Source organism: Heptranchias perlo, chromosome 21 (genome assembly GCF_035084215.1).
Source record: "Heptranchias perlo isolate sHepPer1 chromosome 21, sHepPer1.hap1, whole genome shotgun sequence".
Taxonomy (NCBI): Eukaryota; Metazoa; Chordata; class Chondrichthyes; order Hexanchiformes; family Hexanchidae; genus Heptranchias; species Heptranchias perlo.
The window spans coordinates 34,689,814-34,713,469 of record NC_090345.1 but is presented as its reverse complement, the minus strand read 5'-3'; the positions used below and the strand labels follow the sequence as shown (position 1 = coordinate 34,713,469).

At 39.7% G+C, this 23,656-nt stretch overlaps 1 protein-coding gene across 2 annotated transcripts in view; it reads left to right on the top strand.

Annotated features, from left to right (window-relative positions):
• ide (insulin-degrading enzyme) overlaps window positions 1-18,506 on the top strand; it is a 109,629-nt gene extending 91,123 nt beyond the window's left edge. For both annotated transcript variants that reach the window (XM_068002449.1, XM_068002448.1), the window contains exons 22-25: window positions 919-980; window positions 6,303-6,375; window positions 12,125-12,192; window positions 15,284-18,506. In XM_068002449.1, the coding sequence (XP_067858550.1) occupies window positions 919-980; window positions 6,303-6,375; window positions 12,125-12,192; window positions 15,284-15,379 (299 nt within the window). In that variant the 3' untranslated portion in view covers window positions 15,380-18,506. The remainder of the gene's footprint in view (window positions 1-918; window positions 981-6,302; window positions 6,376-12,124; window positions 12,193-15,283) is intronic.
• The last annotated feature ends 5,150 nt before the right edge of the window (window positions 18,507-23,656 follow it).

The following is a 23,656-nucleotide window of genomic DNA, read 5'->3' as shown; positions in this document are numbered from 1 at the left end:
TCTACTGATCAAGTGTTCAACTCCCATTTAGAAAGCATGTGGGTAAATGTATTGCCAGTCGATACTAATATGACTGCTTGAGGTTTGGTCTCTAGTCTGCTGAATTAACAGCTGTCGGTCAGGTACAGGAGTCAGAATGGCTACACTTCAAATAGCTGTATTTTACCAGTTCTTGGGTGCCTCACAGTGACAGAATATTCAGTCATTGAGAAGATGGACACATCAACACAGAAACCTGTCTTAACAAGAAAATATGATACATCAGTGGATATGTAGTAGTAATTGATGCAATGGTGAGTCTGCAGTACAGATTGCTATTTATCTAACTGATAGTGAGGATGGGTAAAACTGAAAGAGGGACGAATAGTTGTTACATGGTCTTAAAGTGCACACAGTGCAGACTTGAGGAAAACACTGCACCTTGGAACCACCAGTGTTTCTTCTATGAAATTGACTGAAATCTCTGTGGTTCTGTGAAAGCTCTTTTTAAAGGAAAGGGTTAATGTATTCTGCAGTAGACAGGTACTCGGGCTTCAAGCTGAGTGGCTGTGTAATACAGAGCAGTTTTTGGCCTAGTTTTAACAGATTTTCGAGTTACTGATTTTAAAAGTGCCATATAAGATTTTATAACTTGAACATCAGGCTGATGAAAAATATCAGTGTCTTGAACATTTGCTGGAAAACTCCTGTGGTTTGTTGTGCTTCCTTGCATGGTAATTATTACTTCACTTAGTTAATCTGCATAATACATTTATAATTGGTGAGCCACTGTTTCATTGGAGCATCTAGTTAACTGTACTTGTTTATCATGAACAATGCATAATTAAACTAACTAGAAATGAGCTGAGAATGCTTTTAGAAATATCAAAATGTTCAGGATTTGCTATTGATAAATGAGTGCTTGTATTATGATTATAGACAATATTGAAGTAGCACACCTGAAGACACTGACTAAAGAGGACATCATAAATTTCTGCAAAGTAAGTTAGACATTTTTATTACCAAATAGTATCTGCAAAAGTAAGGTTTTGTAAATTTATTTTTTGGCGTTCTCCACACATCACAGGAGTTTGCCCCTCGTCCTATGAGTCATGTGGCCAACTTGGAGACCCAGATGTCATAAAATTGTTGTGGACATTATATGTCTATAAAAAGCCATCAGTGTACCTGGTTATTTGTTTGTTTTTCCCCACCTCCAGTCTTGCCCTTGTCATACAAGTTACCTCAAAACTACTGGACCTGGCTTTAGATACAAATATACATTTTTTTTTTCCTCTCTCAGGCTTTGTTTCTGTAAACCACTATTCCTTTCCGAACAAAAGATTAATACAATGAAAATAGTCATAGTATATCAAATATAGTTACTATACATTGAAAGGTAAAATAATAATGGCTTTGTCAGATCCTACAGAAGTATTTAAGCCTTGTAAACAGTGTCACAGCCCACTCTGACTGGCAGCCATAATTTAAGAAGCCTGCCTACCGATCATGGTGTAAATAACTATTGTCCTAGCCTTTTAGGTTGCAGAAAATACTTAGTTCAGTCCATGAGAAATCTGCCTCAAACTTGATAATTCTAACTACTTGTTAATTTATGGTGGAATAAAAATGATTAATTTAAATGGTAAGGTTTTGCAGGCAATAGAGTAACTCTGATAATAGTCATGTTCCATATTCCATAGAAGCTTCCTTCTGCTTGACCAGTCTACCTACAGCATTGATGTTGAAAACTTTAAGGAAGTAGCTGTAAAGCAGAAAGAAATATAATCTAGTAAAGCTACTTTTGTTAAGGCAATATCTAACCTTTTTACTACCTGTAAAGTAACACATCCTACAACACTTTTTTCTGTCGCTATAGAACTTATCTATTCATTTTACTTCCAGTCTTCCAAGGTCAACCTTCAAAGTAGCTGGCACTGTTGCTCATTGACCTGCGAGACCACATTAAAGGCACTGTATAAAAACAACGACTACTTCCTCCTCCCTTCTACTTCCCACATCCTCAAACCCTTCTATCGAATATTCCCACGTTCTGAGACTACTGCTGCTTACTCCCAGATCCTAGTGTCTTCCCCCAACGAATGGTTCCAGATCCCAGTACACCTTCACACATACAGACCTCCTTTCTCACTGCTCCAACACCCCATCACTCTCTGACCTTTTAATACCTGCCTCATACTTTGACATGTTCCTCACCACCCCCCCCCCCCCCCCCCCCCCCACACTCTCCATAAAAGATGGAAGGTGTATCCTAGTGCCCTGAAACTCTAACTCACTTCCAGACCTCTGGCACCCTGTCGGAGTGCCTCCACATCTTGCGACCTCCTCCCAGCTGCCAGTACCATCTTCCCACCACTGCCACAACCATATGATACCATTTCCATTACTCCATCGTCCCAAAACACCTCCCTTCAGCACTCCCACATCTTGCCACTCCCAAAACAATGATCCCATGATTCTCTGCAATACCTGAACAATACTGTACTGTACTTCCAAATTCCCAAGACACCATTCCTATTACTTTTGGAGCCTTCCCTCCCAGGACTTCCATACTCTAGGAATCTACTCTCCAATGTTCCCAAGCCCTAGCACCTCTCTGCTATTGCCACACACCACCCTCCTCCCAGTGCTCCCACACCCGAGGATTGCCCTCTCAACACTACCCAATCATTCTCTTTCCCCTGCCCCACCCAACACCCCTTACAACCTAGCACTCAACATTTCTCCTACCAACCTGCATCCTGAAACATATTTTTGTATGTCTGGGACTTTTAAAGAAAAAGGTAGAGATAAAATTAAATATATAGCTAGACATAGTGATGACTTTTAATTTCTATGAAAATATTCAAACCTGAAAATACCACTAACTCCCCCATAATACTTCGTAATAAAACTTGACTTACTGAATTTCCATAGATCAGTGGCCCTGATTATATTCTGTCTCATCCGCAGTGCATTAAAACTCTACAGTTGTACATAAAGCTACAATATGCAGTTTATCTTGTACCAAATTACAAACTGCAGTTCTCTGAAATAAACTCAAACCATCTTTTATGAGGAGAGTTGCACTTGGACGGATTGTACGGTTGCCATAACCGAAATGGTGTATAACATTGAATGCTTCAAATTAAAATGCGTGTGACATCTGTCATTTTAAACCATGACTAAATTAGCTACAACAGCTGTTATTTTGTGATTCCCAGCGTAAAAAGACTTCAGCGATCATTAATTCAGCAAGTAACCTTTGCTGCAAATTTGATATCTAATCCAGACATGGTTGTTGTCTAGTGTGTTAATATAATTTTTTGTACATTGTGTGACACTACAGTATTTTGCCCAAACGATATAATAGTTTCTAATTTATTCTTGGCAGGAAATGGTTTAATATGTATTCAGTATTCAGATGCAAATGTAACAGATTGCACATTAATGAAAGATGAAAATATAAAATATGACTCAACCGTTACCTAGCAACAACAGAGATCCTTGATGCAAAATTCAGTTTGAATATACACATTCATGTCTTGGAGCTCATCAGCTCTAGTGAGAAATAAGTTGATTGTGCTTGAGTGCAATTCTTTGCTTTGTGTATCAGAGAATAGTGTTAAGTTGTTTTGGTCAATCTGTTTTTAAAAGGTTTAAATTCCATAGTATCTTGTCAGAAAATGTACCCAGGCTGAGCAATTCTGTTAATTTGCACATGCTAACAATTCCATTGAATTCCTGTACCGTACTTTCACTATGCAACGTCTCCTCTTTTTCTCCCCTCTCCCCACCGCCCCCCCCCCCCCCCCCCACCCACACCGAGCCATTGCTGTTCAGTGGAGCACTGCAGCAAGCACGCCCATACAGCTGCTGTTATTCTATGTCCAGTTCACCAGGATTGTACTGGAAGTACTAACTTAGGGAATTGATTTGCTGTTCAGGTTCACAGCATATCACTGACGTAGTCCAGTGTATATGCACACATACTGATCGTTGCCAGATTTCGTCACTGCAGTAAGGCAGCTGCTTACATTCCCACATGCAGTGCTTCAGAGTCTGCTGTTTACTGCATCCACACTGGTTGTCACTTTGAATCTTGACTTTGCCAGATTGCCTGCAGTTCTTACCATTGCCCTCTTTGTACGGTTGAGGACATGCATGCCACTTATCCAAGTAGGCTTTCCTGTGATGGTTCAAGTGCAAAGAAAATAAGTGGCATTCCCCATATGGGCAAGCTCTCTCTCCAAAGGACAATACCCTTCAAAGCTGCTTAAAAAAAAACACTAACAGAGCTCATCTGCTGCTGAAACCCTCACTCATGCCTTTGTTACCTCTAGACTTAACTATTCCAATGCTCTCCAGGTTGGCCTCCCAGCTTCCACCTTTCATAAACTTGAGCTCATCCAAAACTCAGCTGCCCGTATCCTAACTCACACCAAGTCCGGTTCTCCCATCACCCGTGTTCTTGCTCACCAACATTGGCTCCCAGTCCGGCAACACAACTATCTTTAAAATTCTCATCCTTGTTTTCAAATCCCTGCATGACCTCTCTCCTCCCTATCTTTGTAACTTCCTCCGAGATCTCTGTGCTCCTCCAATTCTGGCCTTTTGCGCATCCCTGATTTTCATTGCTCCACCATTGCCGGCCATGCCTTCAGCTGCCTAGGCCTTAAGCACTGGAATTCCCTCCCTATTCCTCTCCGTTTTTCTACCTCTTTAAGACGCTCCTTAAAACCTACCTCTTTGATCAAGATTTTGGACACCTGTCCTAATACCTCCTTATGTGGCTCGGTGTCAAATTTTGTTTGATAACGCTCCTGCGAAACGCCTTGGGAGGTTTTACTACGTTAAAGGCTCTATATAAATGAAAGTTGTTGCTGTGATCCCTTTCAGGAGTGGCTCTTCTAACCCAGCACAGTTTTTTTTTTTGAAGAGGACTGTGTCTGCAGAAAAACAGTCATTTTTGGGACCAAGTGAGGTTTCACCCCAAGGCACTACTTTTTTCTGGCCCTAATCTGGAATGCTTAGTCACTTTGCCCTGTCATGACTCCAAGTCTGCTGGAAACCTCCTGTGGAGGGGGGCGGGGGACCTAATAGTTGCCTGAATGCCATCTAGTCTTGTCAGGTGTATGGGTGAGGGAAACTGGAAACAATGAGCACTTTAAAGCAAATCCCCCTGATACAGTTAAGTGTTATTGCTCTGATAGTTGATAAATATGCAGACAAGGAGCTGCTATGCAACTAAGTTCAGAAGTTGTGAGGCGACAGAAAAAGTACTGTAAAGCCCAGGGAAACTGTGGCTTTCAGTCCCTTTACTTTATAGTACATGAGTTTGAGAATTCTGCCTTTCGGCCCCCAAGTTTTTTTAGATGGTGTACCTTTAAAGGAGCAGAAAACTTTGTCCACCCACTGTCTGGAATCAGGTTTAACACGACCAGCTACAGCATACAGCTCCCGCTACTATGATCCATACCATATGCCTTAACACAAACTCAGAAGAGCAACTTCTGCTGCCACCAGTGTATGTTTATTTTGATTTCCCACACTAGCAATCCTTATGGCTTCATTGCAGATCAACGGGAGTTGGTGCAGCAATCTATGACACATAATGAAAATGAATTCCAACGGTGCATTGCGGCTTTAATAGCAGGCAGTGCTGTAGTTGAACTTGAGTCCATTTGATTGGTGGCAGGTATTATCCTGCTTATGGTACCATTGTATATAACAGAAGAGAAGCACTTTATAGATAACAAACCAGTGGGGATGTATTATGGATGTGTTTTGAGTTGTTATGGCTATGGTTATTTGTACACTTGTGACTTTGTCAGTTATCTACTTATTGGTCCCAAACCAACCAATCAACCAACCAACCAAGTGACGCCCCACACAATTTTAATCCATCCCAACTATTACATTTTATGTGTGCATATGTATATGCAAAATTCTTCTACCTATTGATCTTGACAAATCCTATTGTGGAAACTCTGTAATGATCAAGAAGCTGCAATATTGATGTCTAATGATGGGCTTGCATCAGTATTGAAAATAAATGGTTTTAAGAATGGAGGATGTTGGTAAGTGCCCAACATACAAACCGCCTTAGCAGAAATCATGTTGTACAATCACATTTCTTTGACATCATTTATCTGAAACAATTCAAAAGTGTAAAATAAAGGAAGCCTATTTTGAAGATTTATCTTTGTTTTCTTGTACCGATACTCTTTTTTGAAAAGTAGAAAATCCCTTTCACAAAGTGAAGACTCCTATTTAGTGTGGTGTAACTATCCAATTAATGGCTCTTTACTCCCCCTTTGCAGGAGCTACTGGCTGTCGATGGTTCTAGGAGACGCAAGGTCTCGGTACATGTTCTGTCCCGGGAGATGGATTCCTGTGAGTATCTGTAGTTGTCTGAACTTACGGGTTTATTCATGGAATGTGGGTACAAAATGTCATCACAGATTTGAGAATATTCTCCATATCAACTGTAACGTTCAGGTTTGTTTTTATGTGTAAAAGTGGTCTCCAGCAATAAAAGATTTACTTGTATTACATTGAACAGATATTCAACAACTTTTTCATCTGCACTGAATTTTTTTAAATTTGACAGTAATTTTTAAAAATTCTTTCAATCAATGGAAATTTAATCTCACTGGTAATTGTCCATCAGAGTACTGGCCAGCATTCCAAGTTAGCACACTATCCTTTAAACTGTAGGACCTATAAATTCAGTCTAGACTAATGGGAGGAGATGTTTTTTGTTGAGTCTTTCCTATGTGAGTGCAATTTGGAAAGTTTTAACCTTGCAATGGGTGGGTGCATTTTTATAGCATAAAAATGGCTATATGTGGGCACTAAATTGCTGGTCTCAATTGGAGTAGCCATAAGTTTAACCATAGTAGGAAATGAAAAATTTCACACTGCAGTGCTGCTCTGAGATTGGGGCAAAGCAGAAGGTGCTTTCATCTAGATTTGGCCATGCTTGAATGCTGGCAATGAATTCCCAAAGTGTTCCCTCCAGTAGTGCTGGTGTTGCTCATCTTAATGAGCTGAAGAAAGATATCAAAGAAAGCTAAATAAAGAAAATGTCCCATCAGCTCTATGCAGTCAGATGTCATGTCATAACCCCTTTAACCAAACCATTTAACTGATGATATAAACAGTATAGAAAGCTTTTATTTAGTCCCAAATGAGGAAATAAGCTAATAGAAAAGGGTTATAATAAAACAATGTGAAAACTATTGAGAGGAGAAACAGGAGGTGGGGGGGGTAGAGGTTAATTTAATTAAATTTCTTGTTTGTGTTGAGGTTTGACATCATACTAACAAACATGTGCACTCACATATATAATTCCACTTTGTGCAAAAAATCGACTAAGTTTCTCATGAACAGAAAAATTGATTTTTATAAAAGTCACTCTGTAGTGACGAACATTTCAAGTGGCTTCCTGTGCGGTAAGGTATCCCATGCATATTATCATTGTCTAGTTCATGATCTCATGCCTTTTTGATTTTTGCCTCTCTTAGACTGCAACATTTTGAGAGCTTATCTATTTGGCCTGGAAGAGATTTTGGTTTAATTTTATATTATGAGGCTATGAAATTAGAATCAATTCACAAAAGGGTTAACTCTCAGAGACATACAAGCTATATGGATATTGATTAGTACTATTTGTCAGAATACCGAAAATCATGTGTCTTCTCACATACCGGATCAGTTTGAGACAATGGGGAGTGTCCAACACACCCTAGAGATGTTTGCATCTTTAATGTTAGAATGGTTCGCATTGCATTGCATTCAAGGTGCGTAGCAGTGAACCTAGCTCATACAGTATCGTTGCCATAGCTCCCATACAGGGTGTGGGGGTGGGGCAACAGGTGTTCTCATTTGAGGTGGTAATGCAGATTGTTGGCCCAGCAAGTCAATCCTCAGCACAGAGTTCTGCCATTATCTGTCCATCTCTCTCTTTGCATGAGTCAGTCTGCAGTTTTAGACTGAAGCAGGGAGAGGCAGAGGTGTCTCATTTTCCAAATCTAGTCTGGGGATGGCTAATTTGTAAGTAAGCTTACACCCAGAATGGCAGTAGGGGTGCATGGTTTATGGTTTTAATAAGAGGAGCAGTAGAAAATTTCAGTAACTTACTGTATTCTGTTCGTTCATATACTCAATGTAAAATAAACCAGTTGGTTAATTCGCAGTTAGCCTTGTCTTACTGGGAGGCCTTTTAGTCCACCTTCCAAAAGAATGTACATAGCAATGTGTGCAACATTGCAGTATCCAGTACACACAACAGAGGTCTTATTACATTTCTTGGCTCATGCTGTTGTTTAGCTAGATATTGGGCAGTAAAGAGACTCTCCAGTTCATAGAGGATGCGGGCATCATGAACGGGAGTGACCGGTGGCACTGAGCCCAAGAAGTGCAGACACAATCTGTAACAAAAGGCTTAGGATCCAAATAATTTCTCTCTTCGTTTTGGCCATCTGTGTTTTCATCTCTCCTGTGATTTATTTTCTCTATTGAACAAACGTACCATCTGGCTTCAAACCTCCTAAAGTCCCCATCTCCAAGTTCCAAATATTTCTGCGCTTCATGTCAAAACAAGTGCAATAAAGTAAATCCTTTTATAAGCAGTGTGTTTATTAAATCTGGTTGGCTGTAATTAACTTTTTTCCAAGGATGCCCTATAAAAGATTACGTGTCCATTGTATAGACATGATTTTCTGATCTGGCAGTGAGCAGGTAGCTAAGCATTTGTTAAACTTGCACTATGTCATTAAAGCCGTGGGTTCATATCCTGCTGGCATTGCAGTCGTCCAGATGAGCGACAAGGGCTAAATGTCCAATTTTGTGCTTTCAGTGGTGGGCCTCACCCACTGTTCTAGTCTCTGCCTTAGTAGCCACTTGTGATGAAGCATTCCATGATCTCATAACTCTTGTCGCAAAACTATTTTCAACTTTCCCCTTCATTCTTCCAGTGATAATTGTGATCCTATGCCCACTTGTTACTGATTCACCATCTAATAGAAACAGTTTTTCACCATTTAACTTCTCAAAACATTTTTGTAATTGTGTAAACCTCTATTGGATCCTCCTTCAACCTTTTGTTAGTAAAAAAAGACGTGTTTTTTCCTCATTTTCTGTTCGAGCTCTCACCCCCTCATTCCTGGTATCATTGTAATGCATTTTCGCCGTACCTTTTCTATATAATTCGGTCTCCAGAACTGCATGTAATATTCCAGCTGTAACATAACAATATCTTGTGTAAATTCATCAGTTCCTTGCTTTTATATTCAATGCTCCTATGTATAAAACCTTCAATCCTGTTTTTTTTTTCTGCCTGCATTTGTATCTTTAAAGAGCTATGCATCTGCATCCCTATATCTTACTATTATAGAATCATAGAAGTTTACAACATGGAAACAGGCCCTTCGGCCCAACATGTCCATGTCGCCCAGTTTATACAATGGGCCTGCACTTGGCCCATATCCCTCTATACCCATCTTACCCATGTAACTGTCCAAATGCTTTTTAAAAGACAAAATTGTACCCGCCTCTACTACTGCCTCTGGCAGCTCGTTCCAGACACTCACCACCCTTTGAGTGAAAAAATTGCCCCTCTGGACCCTTTTGTATCTCTCCCCTCTCACCTTAAATCTATGCCCCCTCGTTATAGACTCCCCTACCTTTGGGAAAAGGTTTTGACTATCTACCTTATCTATGCCCCTCATTATTTTATAGACTTCTATAAGATCCCCCCGAAACCTCCTACTCTCCAGGGAAAAAAGTCTCAGTCTATCCAACCTCTCCCTATAAGTCAAACCATCAAGTCTCTGTAGCATCCTAGTAAATCTTTTCTGCACTCTTTCTAGTTTAATAATATCCTTTCTATAATAGGGTGACCAGAACTGTACACAGTATTCCAAGTGTGGCCTTACTAATGTCTTGTACAACTTCAACAAGACATCCCAACTCCTGTATTCAATGTTCTGACCAATGAAACCAAGCATGCCGAATGCCTTCTTCACCACCCTATCCACCTGTGACTCCACTTTCAAGGAGCTATGAACCTGTACTCCCAGATCTCTTTGTTCTATAACTCTCCCCAACGCCCTACCATTAACGGAGTAGGTCCTGGCCCGATTCGATCTACCAAAATGCATCACCTCACATTTATCTAAATTAAACTCCATCTGCCATTCATCGGCCCACTGGCCCAATTTATCAAGATCCCGTTGCAATCCTAGATAACCTTCATGTCCACAATGCCACCAATCTTGGTGTCATCTGCAAACTTACTAACCATGCCTCCTAAATTCTCATCCAAATCATTAATATAAATAACAAATAACAGCGGACCCAGCACCGATCCCTGAGGCACACCGCTGGTCACAGGCCTCCAGTTTGAAAAACAACCCTCTACAACCACCCTCTGTCTTCTGTCGTCAAGCCAATTTTGTATCCAATTGGCTACCTCACCTTGGATCCCGTGAGATTTAACCTTATGTAACAACCTACCATGCGGTACCTTGTCAAAGGCTTTGCTAAAGTCCATGTAGACCATGTCTACTGCACAGCCCTCATCTATCTTCTTGGTTACCCCTTCAAAAAACTCAATCAAATTCGTGAGACATGATTTTCCTCTCTCAAAACCATGCTGACTGTTCCTAATCAGTCCCTGCCTCTCCAAATGCCTGTAGACCCTGTCTCTCAGAATGCCCTCTAACAACTTACTCACTACAGATGTCAGGCTCACCGGTCTGTAGTTCCCAGGCTTTTCCCTGCGCCCTTCTTAAACAAAGGCACAACATTTGCTACCCTCCAATCTTCAGGCACCTCACCTGTAGCTGTCGATGATTCAAATATGTCTGCTAGGGGACCCGCAATTTCCTCCCTATTCCTCCACTGTTAAGAATATTATCATTTAGCGTATACTTGCTATCGCAGTTCTTTTTCCCAAAATGTATTTCACATTTCTGTGCATTTCATTGCATCAGCCACCTATCTGCTTACTCCACTAGCTTGTCTGTCCTGCAGTCTCCTACACTCTTCCTCTGTTAGAAATGCCTACTAATTTGGTATCACCAAACTTCAAAATCATTCATATAAATGGAAAACAAAAGCAGTTCTGGCACAAATCCTTGGCGAATAATATTACACACACAAACCTCCAATCCAAAATCATCCTCTTGGCCCAGTCTCTGCTTTCTGGTGGGGGGCAGGAGTGATTAAATGACAAAAGGGATGATGGTGCAAGGGACAAGAAAAGAAACAATATGGGTCCAGAGGAGGTGTAAATGGTTACAGCAGAACCACTACCTGCTGTCTTAGAAAATGGGAGCGGTGGTTATGATCTAGCCACATGGCTACATTCAATTCAAAGTAATAGTTCAAGCTACTCGGCAAGTATCTACCCAGCAGGGGGAAAAAAATAAAATGCAGTAACAAGTATATTTTACCATTGGGAAAATTTGCCCTTTAGGCTGTTATTTTGGGTCTCCTTAGTTCCAGAGCAGTTCTGATAATGTCCATTGCAGGGTAGCTCCTTTCTGCAATTTCAGATGGTCTTGGACATACTGCAGCCATCTGGAAAACATGCTGCTGGTTGGGCACACTGCATATCCAAATTCACAGCAACATGTCCTGTCTTCCAATATTTTAATGAAGGAATTAATTATGAATAAATTGAGCAATATAAAGTTTGCCCACCTGCCCATATCCACTACAATTTTCATTTTAAAGCATCCGGATAGAATAGTGAAAATGCAGAATTTGTAATTGAATTGATTACAATTGAAACAGTGACACTTTTTTTCAGTAATTGAGTTCTGTGGCGTGGAGATCGAACATTATATTTTCACAACCTAGGTACATATTGGGAACATTTTTAATGCATTTTTGCATTAATCTTTGTTTTAAACTTAGGGTTTTGATTAAAATCCAATTAAAACCATGAATCAATTTAGAGCTGATCACCCTGTTAGTTATTAATGATTATGCATGAAATCCAGTATTTTAAGTCTACATTAAGGCAATTGATTCATTTTTACTATATAATGAGCAGTGATCAGCCTTTTATGAAAATAAAGTCTGCCCCTTCTAAGTGCTAGTCATTGACATGTGATTGCAAATGTAATTCTAGGCCCTGTTGTTGATCAAGTTCCATGTCAAAATGATGTCAACCTGACTCCTGCACCACCCTTGCCCCAGGTAAGTGTGATTTTTGATGCCATTTACTTCCTCCTCCACATCTGCAATATATATATTGAAAGTACCTTGAGGGATGAAAGTTCCTAAATTGACACATGAATAAAAACAATTACAGCTCCTTTGGTGTTTCTGAAGTTCTAGCACTAATCTTTTAAGTTTGCTTCTATGTTTATATTTTCCTATTTCACTCCAAGGTTATTTAAAGCTGTGTTCAGTGCCAAAGATTAGAAAGAAATGCTGATTGGATTAGATGAAGAGGGGTGGGAGGATGCTCATCTGGAGCATGAACGCCGGCATAGACCACCTGGGCCGAATGGCCTGTTTCTGTGCTGTCGACTCTATGCCCTATCAGTTTTGTCCTTAACTCGTTTCAAGGATAAACTGCCTTGCAGTGTTTTTTTTTTTTTAAAATCTCCTTACAGCTTTTCCATGTTTTATCTACATTCTTCCCATATTATTTATTTCATGCAGCATTTGATTCCCTCAAAGACCAATTTTCTGTTCCGTCCTCATACTAACACTATAATCACTAAACCCTGAATGTTACTTACTTCATCTTGGTTTATTACTGCCTCTTCATTAGTTAAGAACATATCCAATATTACCTCCCCCTTGTGGATTCCCTGACTTGCTTAAGAAAAGATTCTTTAAGTATCTTGAATAAAGTCCCTTGCGCACACATGTTATCCACACTGTAAATCCCAGTCTATGTCAGGAAGATTAAAACGTTCCATGATTGCAACTGAGGCCTTAGCAGTGAGCTTTTTTATGCCCTACAGCAGTATATCCACCCCTTTTTTATTTTGCAATGGCCTGTAACACATTCCTATCACTAACTTTCTTGCCTGTTCTGTTTTCCAAATCAACCCAAAGAAACTGTCAATTCCTAGTTCCTTTCCCTGTGATGTATAGCCTTCCATTACAAACAGCGTCACCCCACTCCCCATCCTTCTCTATTCTTCCCAAAGCACACATACCCTTCAGGTCTGGTCTCCACTCATCTCATCTTCCTAAATAGTAACTCCTGAGGTATCTGATTTACCATTTATTTCCAATTCATTTATTGTATCTCTAATGCTGCCACTCATTTCTGTCTCCTTCTATCTGGAGGGCCACAACCTCATGGAAAGTATATCCCAGATACTTTTCCTCCTTGGATATAGTGCACAGTATACACAGTTGGTGAGCAAGGTCATCAATTTGTTTCATGGGACTCTATAAATGTGCTCCTCTGGATACTTTGAGGATCCAGGATGATCCACATTCAGCATGTCACTTATGCCATGAGCTTCGTCTCCACAACAGCCATCTCAGTTGAGGTGCATGGGAAGAAGTGTTTTGAATATAAAATTATAGAATACCTTTATATAGATTAGTGGAAGAGGGAGAGAGTAGGTTGGTACATGGGGTCGGAACACTACTGGAGGGGTGGGCTGAGCTTCTGACCCCATATCGTCTCTATCACGAAGACAACAACATTGCCTGCCTCCATCTCCACCTCAGCCCATCTGCTGCTGAAATTCTCATCCATGCCTTGAAGTCCAGACTCGACTATTCCAATGCTCTCCTAGTCAATCTTCCATCCTCCATTCTCCACTAACTTCAGTTCTGCTAACCCCTTACCCTGTCCTCACTGATCTACATTGGCTCCCGGTCCACCAATGCGTCCTTTTAAAATTCTCACCATTGTGTTTAAAACCCTTCATGGCCTCGTCCCTCCCTATCTCCAACCTCCTGCCCTACAACCCCCCCCCCCCCCCAATCTCTGGCCCCTTGTGCATCCACCCCTCCCTTTGCCTTACCATGGTGGCCTTGCTTTCAGCTGCCTGAGCTGCACGCTCTGGAATGAACTCCATAAGCACCTCCACATCCCTCTCCTCCTTCAAGATCCTCCTTGACCAAGCTTTTGGTTACCCCTTTTTTGGTTCCGGTCCATTTTGTTTAATTACTTCTCTGAAGCGCCTTGGGCCATTTTCCTACACTTCAGGTGCTTTATAAATGCAAGTTGTTGTTGAATTGTAGGTTCAACCCCATAATCACAGCACTGTCTGATACTGGGGTTTGTGTTCTCTGAAGTGCTGCACCATCTTGCCTTGGGAGGTTCAAACTGTCAACTTAGCCAAGTGTTATTTTTTTAAATTAGGCTCCAAGAATATGAGTAAGTAATACAAGTGTGCCATTTTAGTACAGTCAAGAAAACCTGACTGCCAAATCCTTGTCAAATGATTGCACATTGTTGAATGATGGGTATGCTGCCACTGCAGGCTGCCTGCTGTGTTCTGTTTGGCGTAGGGGTAGGTGGAGTAGGCTGGCAACTATTTGAATATGGGGCTTGGATTCTACGAAATTCAAAATAATGACATGCCATCAGGGAGCAGTACATTAAACATTTTTAATTAGCTCCCTGAGAGAGGAAATTCTCTCTCATGATTACTGCTGTAGCGAGAAATTGCTGCACTTAAAACATTGCAAGGCAGACAGCTGCAGCCACTTTAGAAAAAAACTATTTTGTCTAACTGTTTTGGTCAAAAACATCCAAACTTCACTTAGTCCCCACCTCCAGTGGCTACAAAAAACAGCTAAGAAATATGTAAGAAATAAATCGCTCTACAGTACTGCGAATCGTTAGACAATTAGGGCTTATAATGTTTGTGTCTCGCAAAATGTTATTTATTAACTGAAACTTTATCACTACTAGAGCGTTAGGATGTTCTAAGAGTGTGAGGGGAAATTTCTTTCATATTTAGAGTTGGTAGAGCTTGGAATGCTTCACCATGGAGTGGTTGAGGCAGAAATCATTGCATCTTTTAAGGGAAAATTGGATAAATATTTGAAGCAAAGGACGATAGATGCAGGCCTATTGGGAGAGAGCAGGGCATTGCGATTAGTTTTGGATTGCTTTGGCAAAAGAGCTGACACAGACATAATGGGCTAAGTGGCCTCATGCTATGTTGCAAATTTCTGTGCTCTAGGTGTGTGTGGGTTTGCTGGAACTTTATATGAAAACTGAATTGCATAACAAAAAAATTGCCATATTGTTCTGCACCTGGCACTTTGTTTTTAAGATACTGATTGGACAATTTTCTTTTAGCCAAGCATAATTGAAGACATGACAGAGTTCAAGCGCAGTCTACCACTCTTCCCACTGGCAAAGCCTCACATCAATTTTATGGCTGCAAAACTCTGAGATTATGGAATACTGGCGCTAGGAGGAAGACCTGAATGAGAAACGTGAATGACTGACTGTATCCATTCTACTGGGGTTGGGGGAAACTTTCATATGAGATTATTTCTTTTAAATGAACTCAACAGTTAGGCGTGCACAAAGTTAACTGGTTCTGCATGCTTCTGCCTGTTAATGGTTCAGATAGCCGAGTGACATTATTTTAAATTACTTGTCCATAGAAACTTTGCACATAAAATTGGAATTCTACAAAACACTATCTACAAAACACATGTATAAACCAGTGAAACGACACTGTGTAATATATTTGACAAGTTTCTTTTGTGATAGAGCTCAAGCCTTATAATTGAAACATATACCATGTTTTTAATCTTATATACCAGTTTTGTAGTTTTGACATTTTATGTGCTCATACAACTGGTAGTAAAATGCTGGAAACTTTTTTCATTTTGTCTCAAACTACTTTCTACAACACTGCATATTTAAAACTGCAGAGAATTCAGATGTTAAATCTTTCAAAACTGTCTCTAGTTTCTGACTTAATTTGGATCTGTATTTATGTGAAACAAGAAACCTGGACATCCTTAGGCTTGCATATTTTCAAGAAGTCAGATGACCATGTTTACACAATGCTGCTAAAGCAGAGTAGATAGAGGAACTTTCGCTGTTGACAGGAAGTCAGTCCAGACTATGCATTTACTCTGTTGAAAGCCTATCAAAAATAGCCTGTTAAAACATTAAGGGGTCAGATTTTTCCAGTAAAACTGGAAGATTTTAGAACAGTCCATTTCTTTGCACTAACAAATTCCAGTTAGAGAGGATAGGACTTTCCTTTTTACATTTTAAATGTTTTCTCTTTTGTCATAGTGAAGAAATGTGGAAAGAGCACAAAAATTGGATCTCCTACAAAACAAATTTGTTGTTTCTACTTTGTTTTTTGTACCTCCTATAACTTAACAAACATTGTTCAACTTTCAAGAAAGGCCATGTAATCCAAAACATCATAGTAACCAGTCTTGTGCAAAATTATGCACCACTGCTTAACACTTATTAGGTGATAATTTTGCAAACATAGTCTAGAATAATGGGTAGGAGGCTATAAAGGTGGTAGCACAACAAATGGGGGTTTGGACAACATGAAGCTAAAGCAGAAGAGTGAAGGTCACATAAATTTATGAATATTATCTGAGCACCAGGATTGTGTTGCTACCATTAACACCTCCCCACTTACATATTTCTTGTGACATTTTCAGTAACAGCAACAAAATTATCAACTATGTGATCAGTTAAAAGGGTTTTACAATATGATCTCTTAATAGTGAATAATAATTTATCTCACAATCATGCACAAATATGCAAAAAGCAGAATTGGAGAAACAGAAAAGGCTGCAGAATTTTAAGCCCTAACTTTGTGTTGCACTGAAGAGTGAGTAGAGATGGCCTTTGCTGCATTTTGTACAATTGGGAGCAGTCATCAGCTAATGACTGTAATAATTCCAGACTCTAATATTTGATAGCAGTAATTCATTATAGACCCCTCATTCTTTACCTACCACTGAGTTACTTGGGTGAAATTGAACTGTATTCAGTTCTCCAAGTTTATTTATGAAGATTATTTGATCAAGCTTGAAGGTTTATAATTCCAGAGAAAGTCATAGGCGTTGCTCTTGAAAGCTGCTTTTAATTTCACATGAACTGTGCACCTGGCATTCGGTATGATAATTTTTTACAAGGTGCACTTGCCGATATTAAATTACGTGAGGATTTTTTAACTAACATATTTATGCCCAGACTCTTTCCTGTTCAGTTTAGTGTTTCTGTAGCACTGAGCTGTGAATCTTGTCCTTCCCTAGTCCTAAAGCCACAGAACACTGGTGCACTTATTCCATGAAGGAGTTTAACAGTTGTCTATTTGTAACAAACATCCAGTTAGCAATGGGGGAAAAAAATGATCACAGTTTTGCCTCAGAAACTGAAGTATGCTGTGGTGAAACTAACAAAGTCATAGCGGCTACCAATTTTATTAATGGAAAAATACTTTTAGGATGGCTATATTTGACTTTAAATGTAATAGCAGTGTTGAATTTTAGGATTGTGTCTGAAGTCTAATATTTAAATTAATTCTTTCCAAGTATTATCCTTTTACAAGGCCTGTTTCCCCACCCCCACCCCCCAACAACTCTTTGGTTTGTGGGATAGTGCTGCAATATTTCAGAAGTGCATATCACCTTGGAATTGTGATCTTGCAGAATTTTGAAAGGTGTTCAGTAATGTGTTTCCTGTGAAATCATGGCTGACAAGTTGGAAAACTTTTTCTTTAGATTTGATTAATATTGTCTTTGAGTCACTTTCAGTTTTGCAGTAGTCTGTTGTGATTTCTACATTTCAGATATAGTTTAATGTATTAGATAAAATTAAAGAGACAGTAGCCCTGATTTTTTTCTTATGATTTTGAAAATATTGGAACTCAAACCTGTGTACAATTCTTTCACATATTTCACTTGGAGGTGAGCTAAATAAAATATATATCCTATTTTCTTCCAAACTTTGAGTGTTATGGTGATAGTTGTATATAGGCATTATCTGCAATATTGTTACAGGCCAGCAACAATGTTTGCATTGTAAATACTGAATATCCATTGAAACTATTACAGAACTTTTGGCAGTAGTTTTGGAATTATTACAGTACAATACATAAACCAGAAAATTAGCTGTCAGACAAACAGATAAAAGTTCTTCAAAGAAGATATACTTTGCAGTGACAGATTTTGTCCAGCAGGCTCTAGTCCTCTGCTGCAGTGTTTTTTTTCTACCATGTTTCCAGCATTTCACTAAAGTTTGTGTGGCAGTGCAGTTTGACTCAGGCATATCCATGGATTCTGTAAGAGGAATCCAAAGATGCAGCTTTTTCAAGCAATAACAGCCAACAGAGTATCTACAAATATTCAGTCTGTTTTTATGGCTTGTGAATAGATGTATCAATTTTCGTTGAATGACATAAACTACTTATACCAACATAATTTTATGAGGTTTTTGGAGCAGTTGATGTAGAACTGGATGCAAATAGCATAACTACTGTATACTGAAATGATGTTTGTTTGCAATAAAATAAACCTATGATCCTCTGTCATCATTGAAGTCAATGGACCAGTTTTTCAACATTAATGAACTGTCACATGGTTGAAAACATTATCCAGCATTATGGTTTATTTAAAGCTATACCTGCCATTTCTCAACAATGAAACACCATGGTATACAAGCCCAAAACACAGTCTGATGCATGTTTTACCAAAGTACTCTGTTGATTTCATAAAAATCAACATTCTGGCAACTAGATGCACATCTTAAAACACTATATTCATCATCCCAGTAAATAAATATCAGTTACCTGTCTTGATATTTGATGGGCAGTTCTTAGGCCCATTCAAGATACTATCAGAAATTAATTATCCCCTGACCTCAGAATGGCTTTCTGCTTATCTGATTCTATATTCAGTTTGAAAGTAAGCAAATTACAAATTCAAGTGCATTAATAGTAAGAATTTGTTTTCTTTGTCAACCTTGGCTCAGTCAGAAGGTTGGGTGTTGAAATCCCACTCCAGGACTTGAGCACGTAATCTAGGCTGACACTCCTTCAGCATAAGCACACATTCTACCTGTACTTTACAATTAAAAGCCTTGCCATACTTGCAGTTTCTAAGGGTTTCATACAACAAATATGGTAGTAATCAATGATACTTTGTAGTGGGAATTGCACTGGTGCATTTAGATTGGGCAGCTGTGCCATGCTATTCAGGATGTGGAGATGCCGGTGATGGACTGGGGTTGACAATTGTAAACAATTTTACAACACCAAGTTATAGTCCAGCAATTTTATTTTAAATTCACAAGCTTTCGGAGGCTTCCCCCTTTCACATCGTTCACCTGACGAAGGGGGAAGCCTCCGAAAGCTTGTGAATTTAAAATAAAATTGCTGGACTATAACTTGGTGTTGTAAAATTGTTTACAAATGCTAGTCAGGAGGAAAGGAGATGAAGGTGCTGGCTGTGCTGACCAATGCATCAGCCACTTGTGCTGCTCATACATGCATCAAACGTTAGCTGTTATTGCAGTGCTAGCCTAGATTGAGCAGCAGACTTAACAGATGAGGGTAGTGATGACCTTGCTAACCCATGACAATACTGTTTGTGTTGCAAGTTGGTTACAGATGTCCTTGAAGATAGTAAAGCAGTATTTGTAACTAGTTCCCTCCTGAGCCAAAGTCCTTAGTCATTAGCAAGTATCATCTGGTGCTTGCTGATCTCTAGCAGGCTTGGTTTAATCATATACAACCTCAAATGATTCATAATTTAGGACTTTTAAACTAATGTTTTTTACCAAAAATAATATGGACAAATATCATACAAACATTTTAAAGGAGTACTGTAGACATAACAAAAATAAACACAAAGCATATTTCCCTTTTAAGCACTTGAGTGCCAAGGCAGGTTCCCTTGCTCCTATTCTAAATTAGTGCTGGAACAAAAAAGATCAAACTCCAGGCAAATCGAGGAAGAATTGTGCTAGGTGTTACAAAAATATTTTTGTATGAAATCTGGGGTCTGACTGAAGCTAAGACATGAAATATGTGCAAGCACTTACACAGTGCAGCAGACTGCAGTAGGAAAGGTGATACTCCTGTGTCTGTGGCATAAGTGCCTCTTAGTAAACTGCAGTGCAGAAGCTGCCCTCAAGTCAGGAGTGTGATGGAATACTCTCCACTTGCCTGGATGAGTACAACTCAACAACACTCAAGAAGCTCGACACCATCCAGGACAAAGCAGCTCGCTTGATTGGCGCCCCATCCACCACCTTAAACATTCATTCACTCCCTCCACTGCGTGGCTGCAGTGTGTACCATCTACAAGATGCACTGCAAGAACTTGCAAGACTTCTTTGACAGCACCTCCCAAACCTAGGTAGTAAAGGTCGCAGAAGGACAAGGGCAGCAGGTGCATGCATGTTCCTCTTCCCTTCCCCCCCCCCCCCCCCCCACCAAGTCACACCATCCCAACTTGGAAATATATCGCCGTTCCTTCATTGTCGCTGGGTCAAAATCCTGGAACTCCCTACCTAACAGCACCGTGGGAGAACATTCAACACACAGACTGCAGCGGTTCAAGGCGGCAGCTCACCACCACCACCTCAAGGGTAACTAGGGGTGGGCTATAAATGCTGGCCTTGCCAGTGATGCCCACATCCCATGAATGAATAAAAAAAATGTTTTACTGAGGCCAATAATAAATACAGAAAGGTGGTCTATTCAGTGTTGTAAGCAGCTTACATTTCTCATCTGTATATTTGTTACATGCTGGCCTGTAACCTCATCTTAAAAATGCACTTTTGAAAATGTAAATGAAAGTACTCTGCAATGCTTTGCACCCAACATTGTTGCCTGCTGTAGTAACTAAAGGTAAATGCTCCTAGCTCCTATAGGTGGAAGGATTGAGATGATGTGAAGGATTTTCTCATGGTGAGGTCGAAGTGAAGGTTTAGTTACACCAGCCAGCAATTGTCCTCAGAAGCGAGGTGGTGAGTAGGTGACCTACTTTGGATGTGATTCAGGAACCTAACAAGCTGAAGTATGGGTATACAGCATACCTTCACAATTATACATTGGCATGCACTCTCCAACTGGAAGTGTGGGATGATCTGGACTTTTCCATGACTTCTATTCGTGCAGTTCTGATCATGGAACAGGGATGTGCTAATTGATATCAGTTCTTCCCCTCCCCTCACTTCAATCTTTCACTGCCGAGAAACCCAGCCACTTGATAAAACTGACTGTTACAGTGATGGGTTGCCCTGGCTCTTGCACTTACAATCTTCTTGCTGGAAGCACTCAATTCCTGAACGACATGGTCACATCTTCTCCAAAATGTATGTAGCTTTGTATTTAAAGTTAATGAGCATTACACAAAGAATAAAAAATGGTTTTGTAGTGGTGGATTTAGATTTCAAGTGATCTATAGTAAAGGGGAAACACGAACCCTTCTCCTCATTCTAGTGTTGCCGGATAATGAGACCGCTGGATAACATTTCTTTACCTCTCTGTGTTCGTTGCCAGACTGTTTCCAAGCTACTGATGTCTTTATTTTCCTAAAGATCTTCTTTCACACATAGTCTAACTTGTCTTCCTGTTGTGTTTTCCTGGTAACAAATACAACATAGCTAGTTTAAAGGAGCTGTTCGGGCTTTAAACTAAAAAAGGGGAGGGGGGGGCGGACAGGTGGGAGAAATTTAGAAATCTATTGAGAAAAGTCAAGGCAACAGAACAGTGTAGTGATTTGGGTAAAGATAAGCGGAGTGTGGCAGGAGGGGACAAACAAGTTATCGATAATAGAGCATCAACAAGTAAGGTCAAAGCAGGAAAAAATGGTAAAAAGTGAAAATTAAACGGTCTTTATCTTAATGCATGGAACATTCATAACAAGATAGATGAATTAGTTGCACACAGAGATGAATGGGTTTGATCTAATAGCCATTACAGAGACATGGTTGCAAAGTGATCAAGATTGGGAACTAAATATTCCAGGGTACATGACGTATAGAAAAGACAGGCAAAATGGAAAAGGAGGGGGGTGTGGCTATAATATTAAAGGATGACATAAGGTCAGTGGTGAGAAAGGATCTTGGCTCAGAAGATCAGGAAGTAGAATTAGTATGGGTGGAAATAAGAAATAACAAGGAGCAGAAAACACCGGTGGGAGTAATTTATAGGCTCCCTAATAGTAGCTTTACTGTTGGACAGAGTATTAATCAAGAAATAATAGGAGCTTGTAACAAAGGTAATGCAGTAATCATGAGGGACTTTAATCTTCATACACACTGGGCAAATCAAATTGGCAAAGGTAGTTTGGAGGATGAGTTCATGGAATGCATTCGAGATGGTTTCCTAGCGCAATAGGTCATGGAACCAACCAAGAAACAAGCTATCTTAGATCTTGTATTGTGTAATGAGACAGGGTTAATTAGTAATCTCACAGTAAAGGATCCTCTGGGGAAGAGTGACCATAATATGATAGAATTTCACATTGCGTTTGAAAGTGACGTACTTAAGTCAGAAACTAGAGTCTTAAACTTAAATAAAGCCAATTACATAGGTATGAGGGGAGAGTTGTCTAAGGTAGATTGGGAAATTAAATTAAACGGTATGACAGTTGAAAAGCAATGGCAAACATTTAAAGAAATATTTCAATATTCTCAACCAATATACATTCCATTGAGAAATAAAAACTCCAAGGGAAAAGTGATCAATCCGTGGCTAACTAAAGAAGTTAAGGATAGTATTAGATTAAAAGACGAGGCCTATAATGTTGCCAAGAAGAGTAGTAAGCCTAAGGATTGGGAGAGTTTTAGAAACCACCAAAGGACAACCAAAGAAGTGATAATAAAGGAGAAAATAGAATATGAAAGTAAACTAGCAAGAAATATAAAAATGGATTGTAAGAGCTTCTACAAGTATGTAAAAAGGAAGAGAGTAGCAAAAGTAAACATTGGTCCCTTAATGGCTGAGACAGGAGAAATTGTAATGGGGAATCAGGAAATGGCAGATGCGTTAAACAAATATTTTGTATGTCTTCACAGTAGAAGACACAAAAAACATACCAGAAATAGTGGGAGACCAAGGGGCTAATGAGAGTGAGGAACTTAAAGTAATTAATATCAGTAGAGAAAAAGTACCTGAGAAACTAATGGGACTAAAAGCCAATAACTCCCCTGGACCTGATGGCCTACATCCAAGGGTTCTAAAAGAGGTGGCTGCAGAGATAGTGGATGCATTGATTATGATCTTCCAAAATGCCCTAGATTTTAGAACAGTCCCAGCAGATTGGAAGGTAGCAAATGCAACCCTGCTATTCAAGAAAGGAGGGAGAGAGAAAACGGAACTACAGGTCAGTTAGCTTGACATCAGTCATCGGGAAAATGATGGATTCCATTAATAAGGAAGTGATAACAGGGCATTTAGAACATCATAATATGATTAGGCAGAGTCAACATGGTTTTATGAAAGGCAAATCGTGTGGATGTAGTATATTTGGATTTTCAAAAGGCATTCAATAAGGTGCCACATAAAAGGTTGTTACGCAAGTTAAGGGCTCATGGGGTTGGTGGTAACATATTAGCATGGATAGGGGATTGGTTAACAGACAGAAAACAGAGAGTAGGGATAAATGAGTCATTTTCAGGTAGGCAGGCTGTAACTAGTGGGGTACCACGAGGATCAGTGCTTGGGCCTCA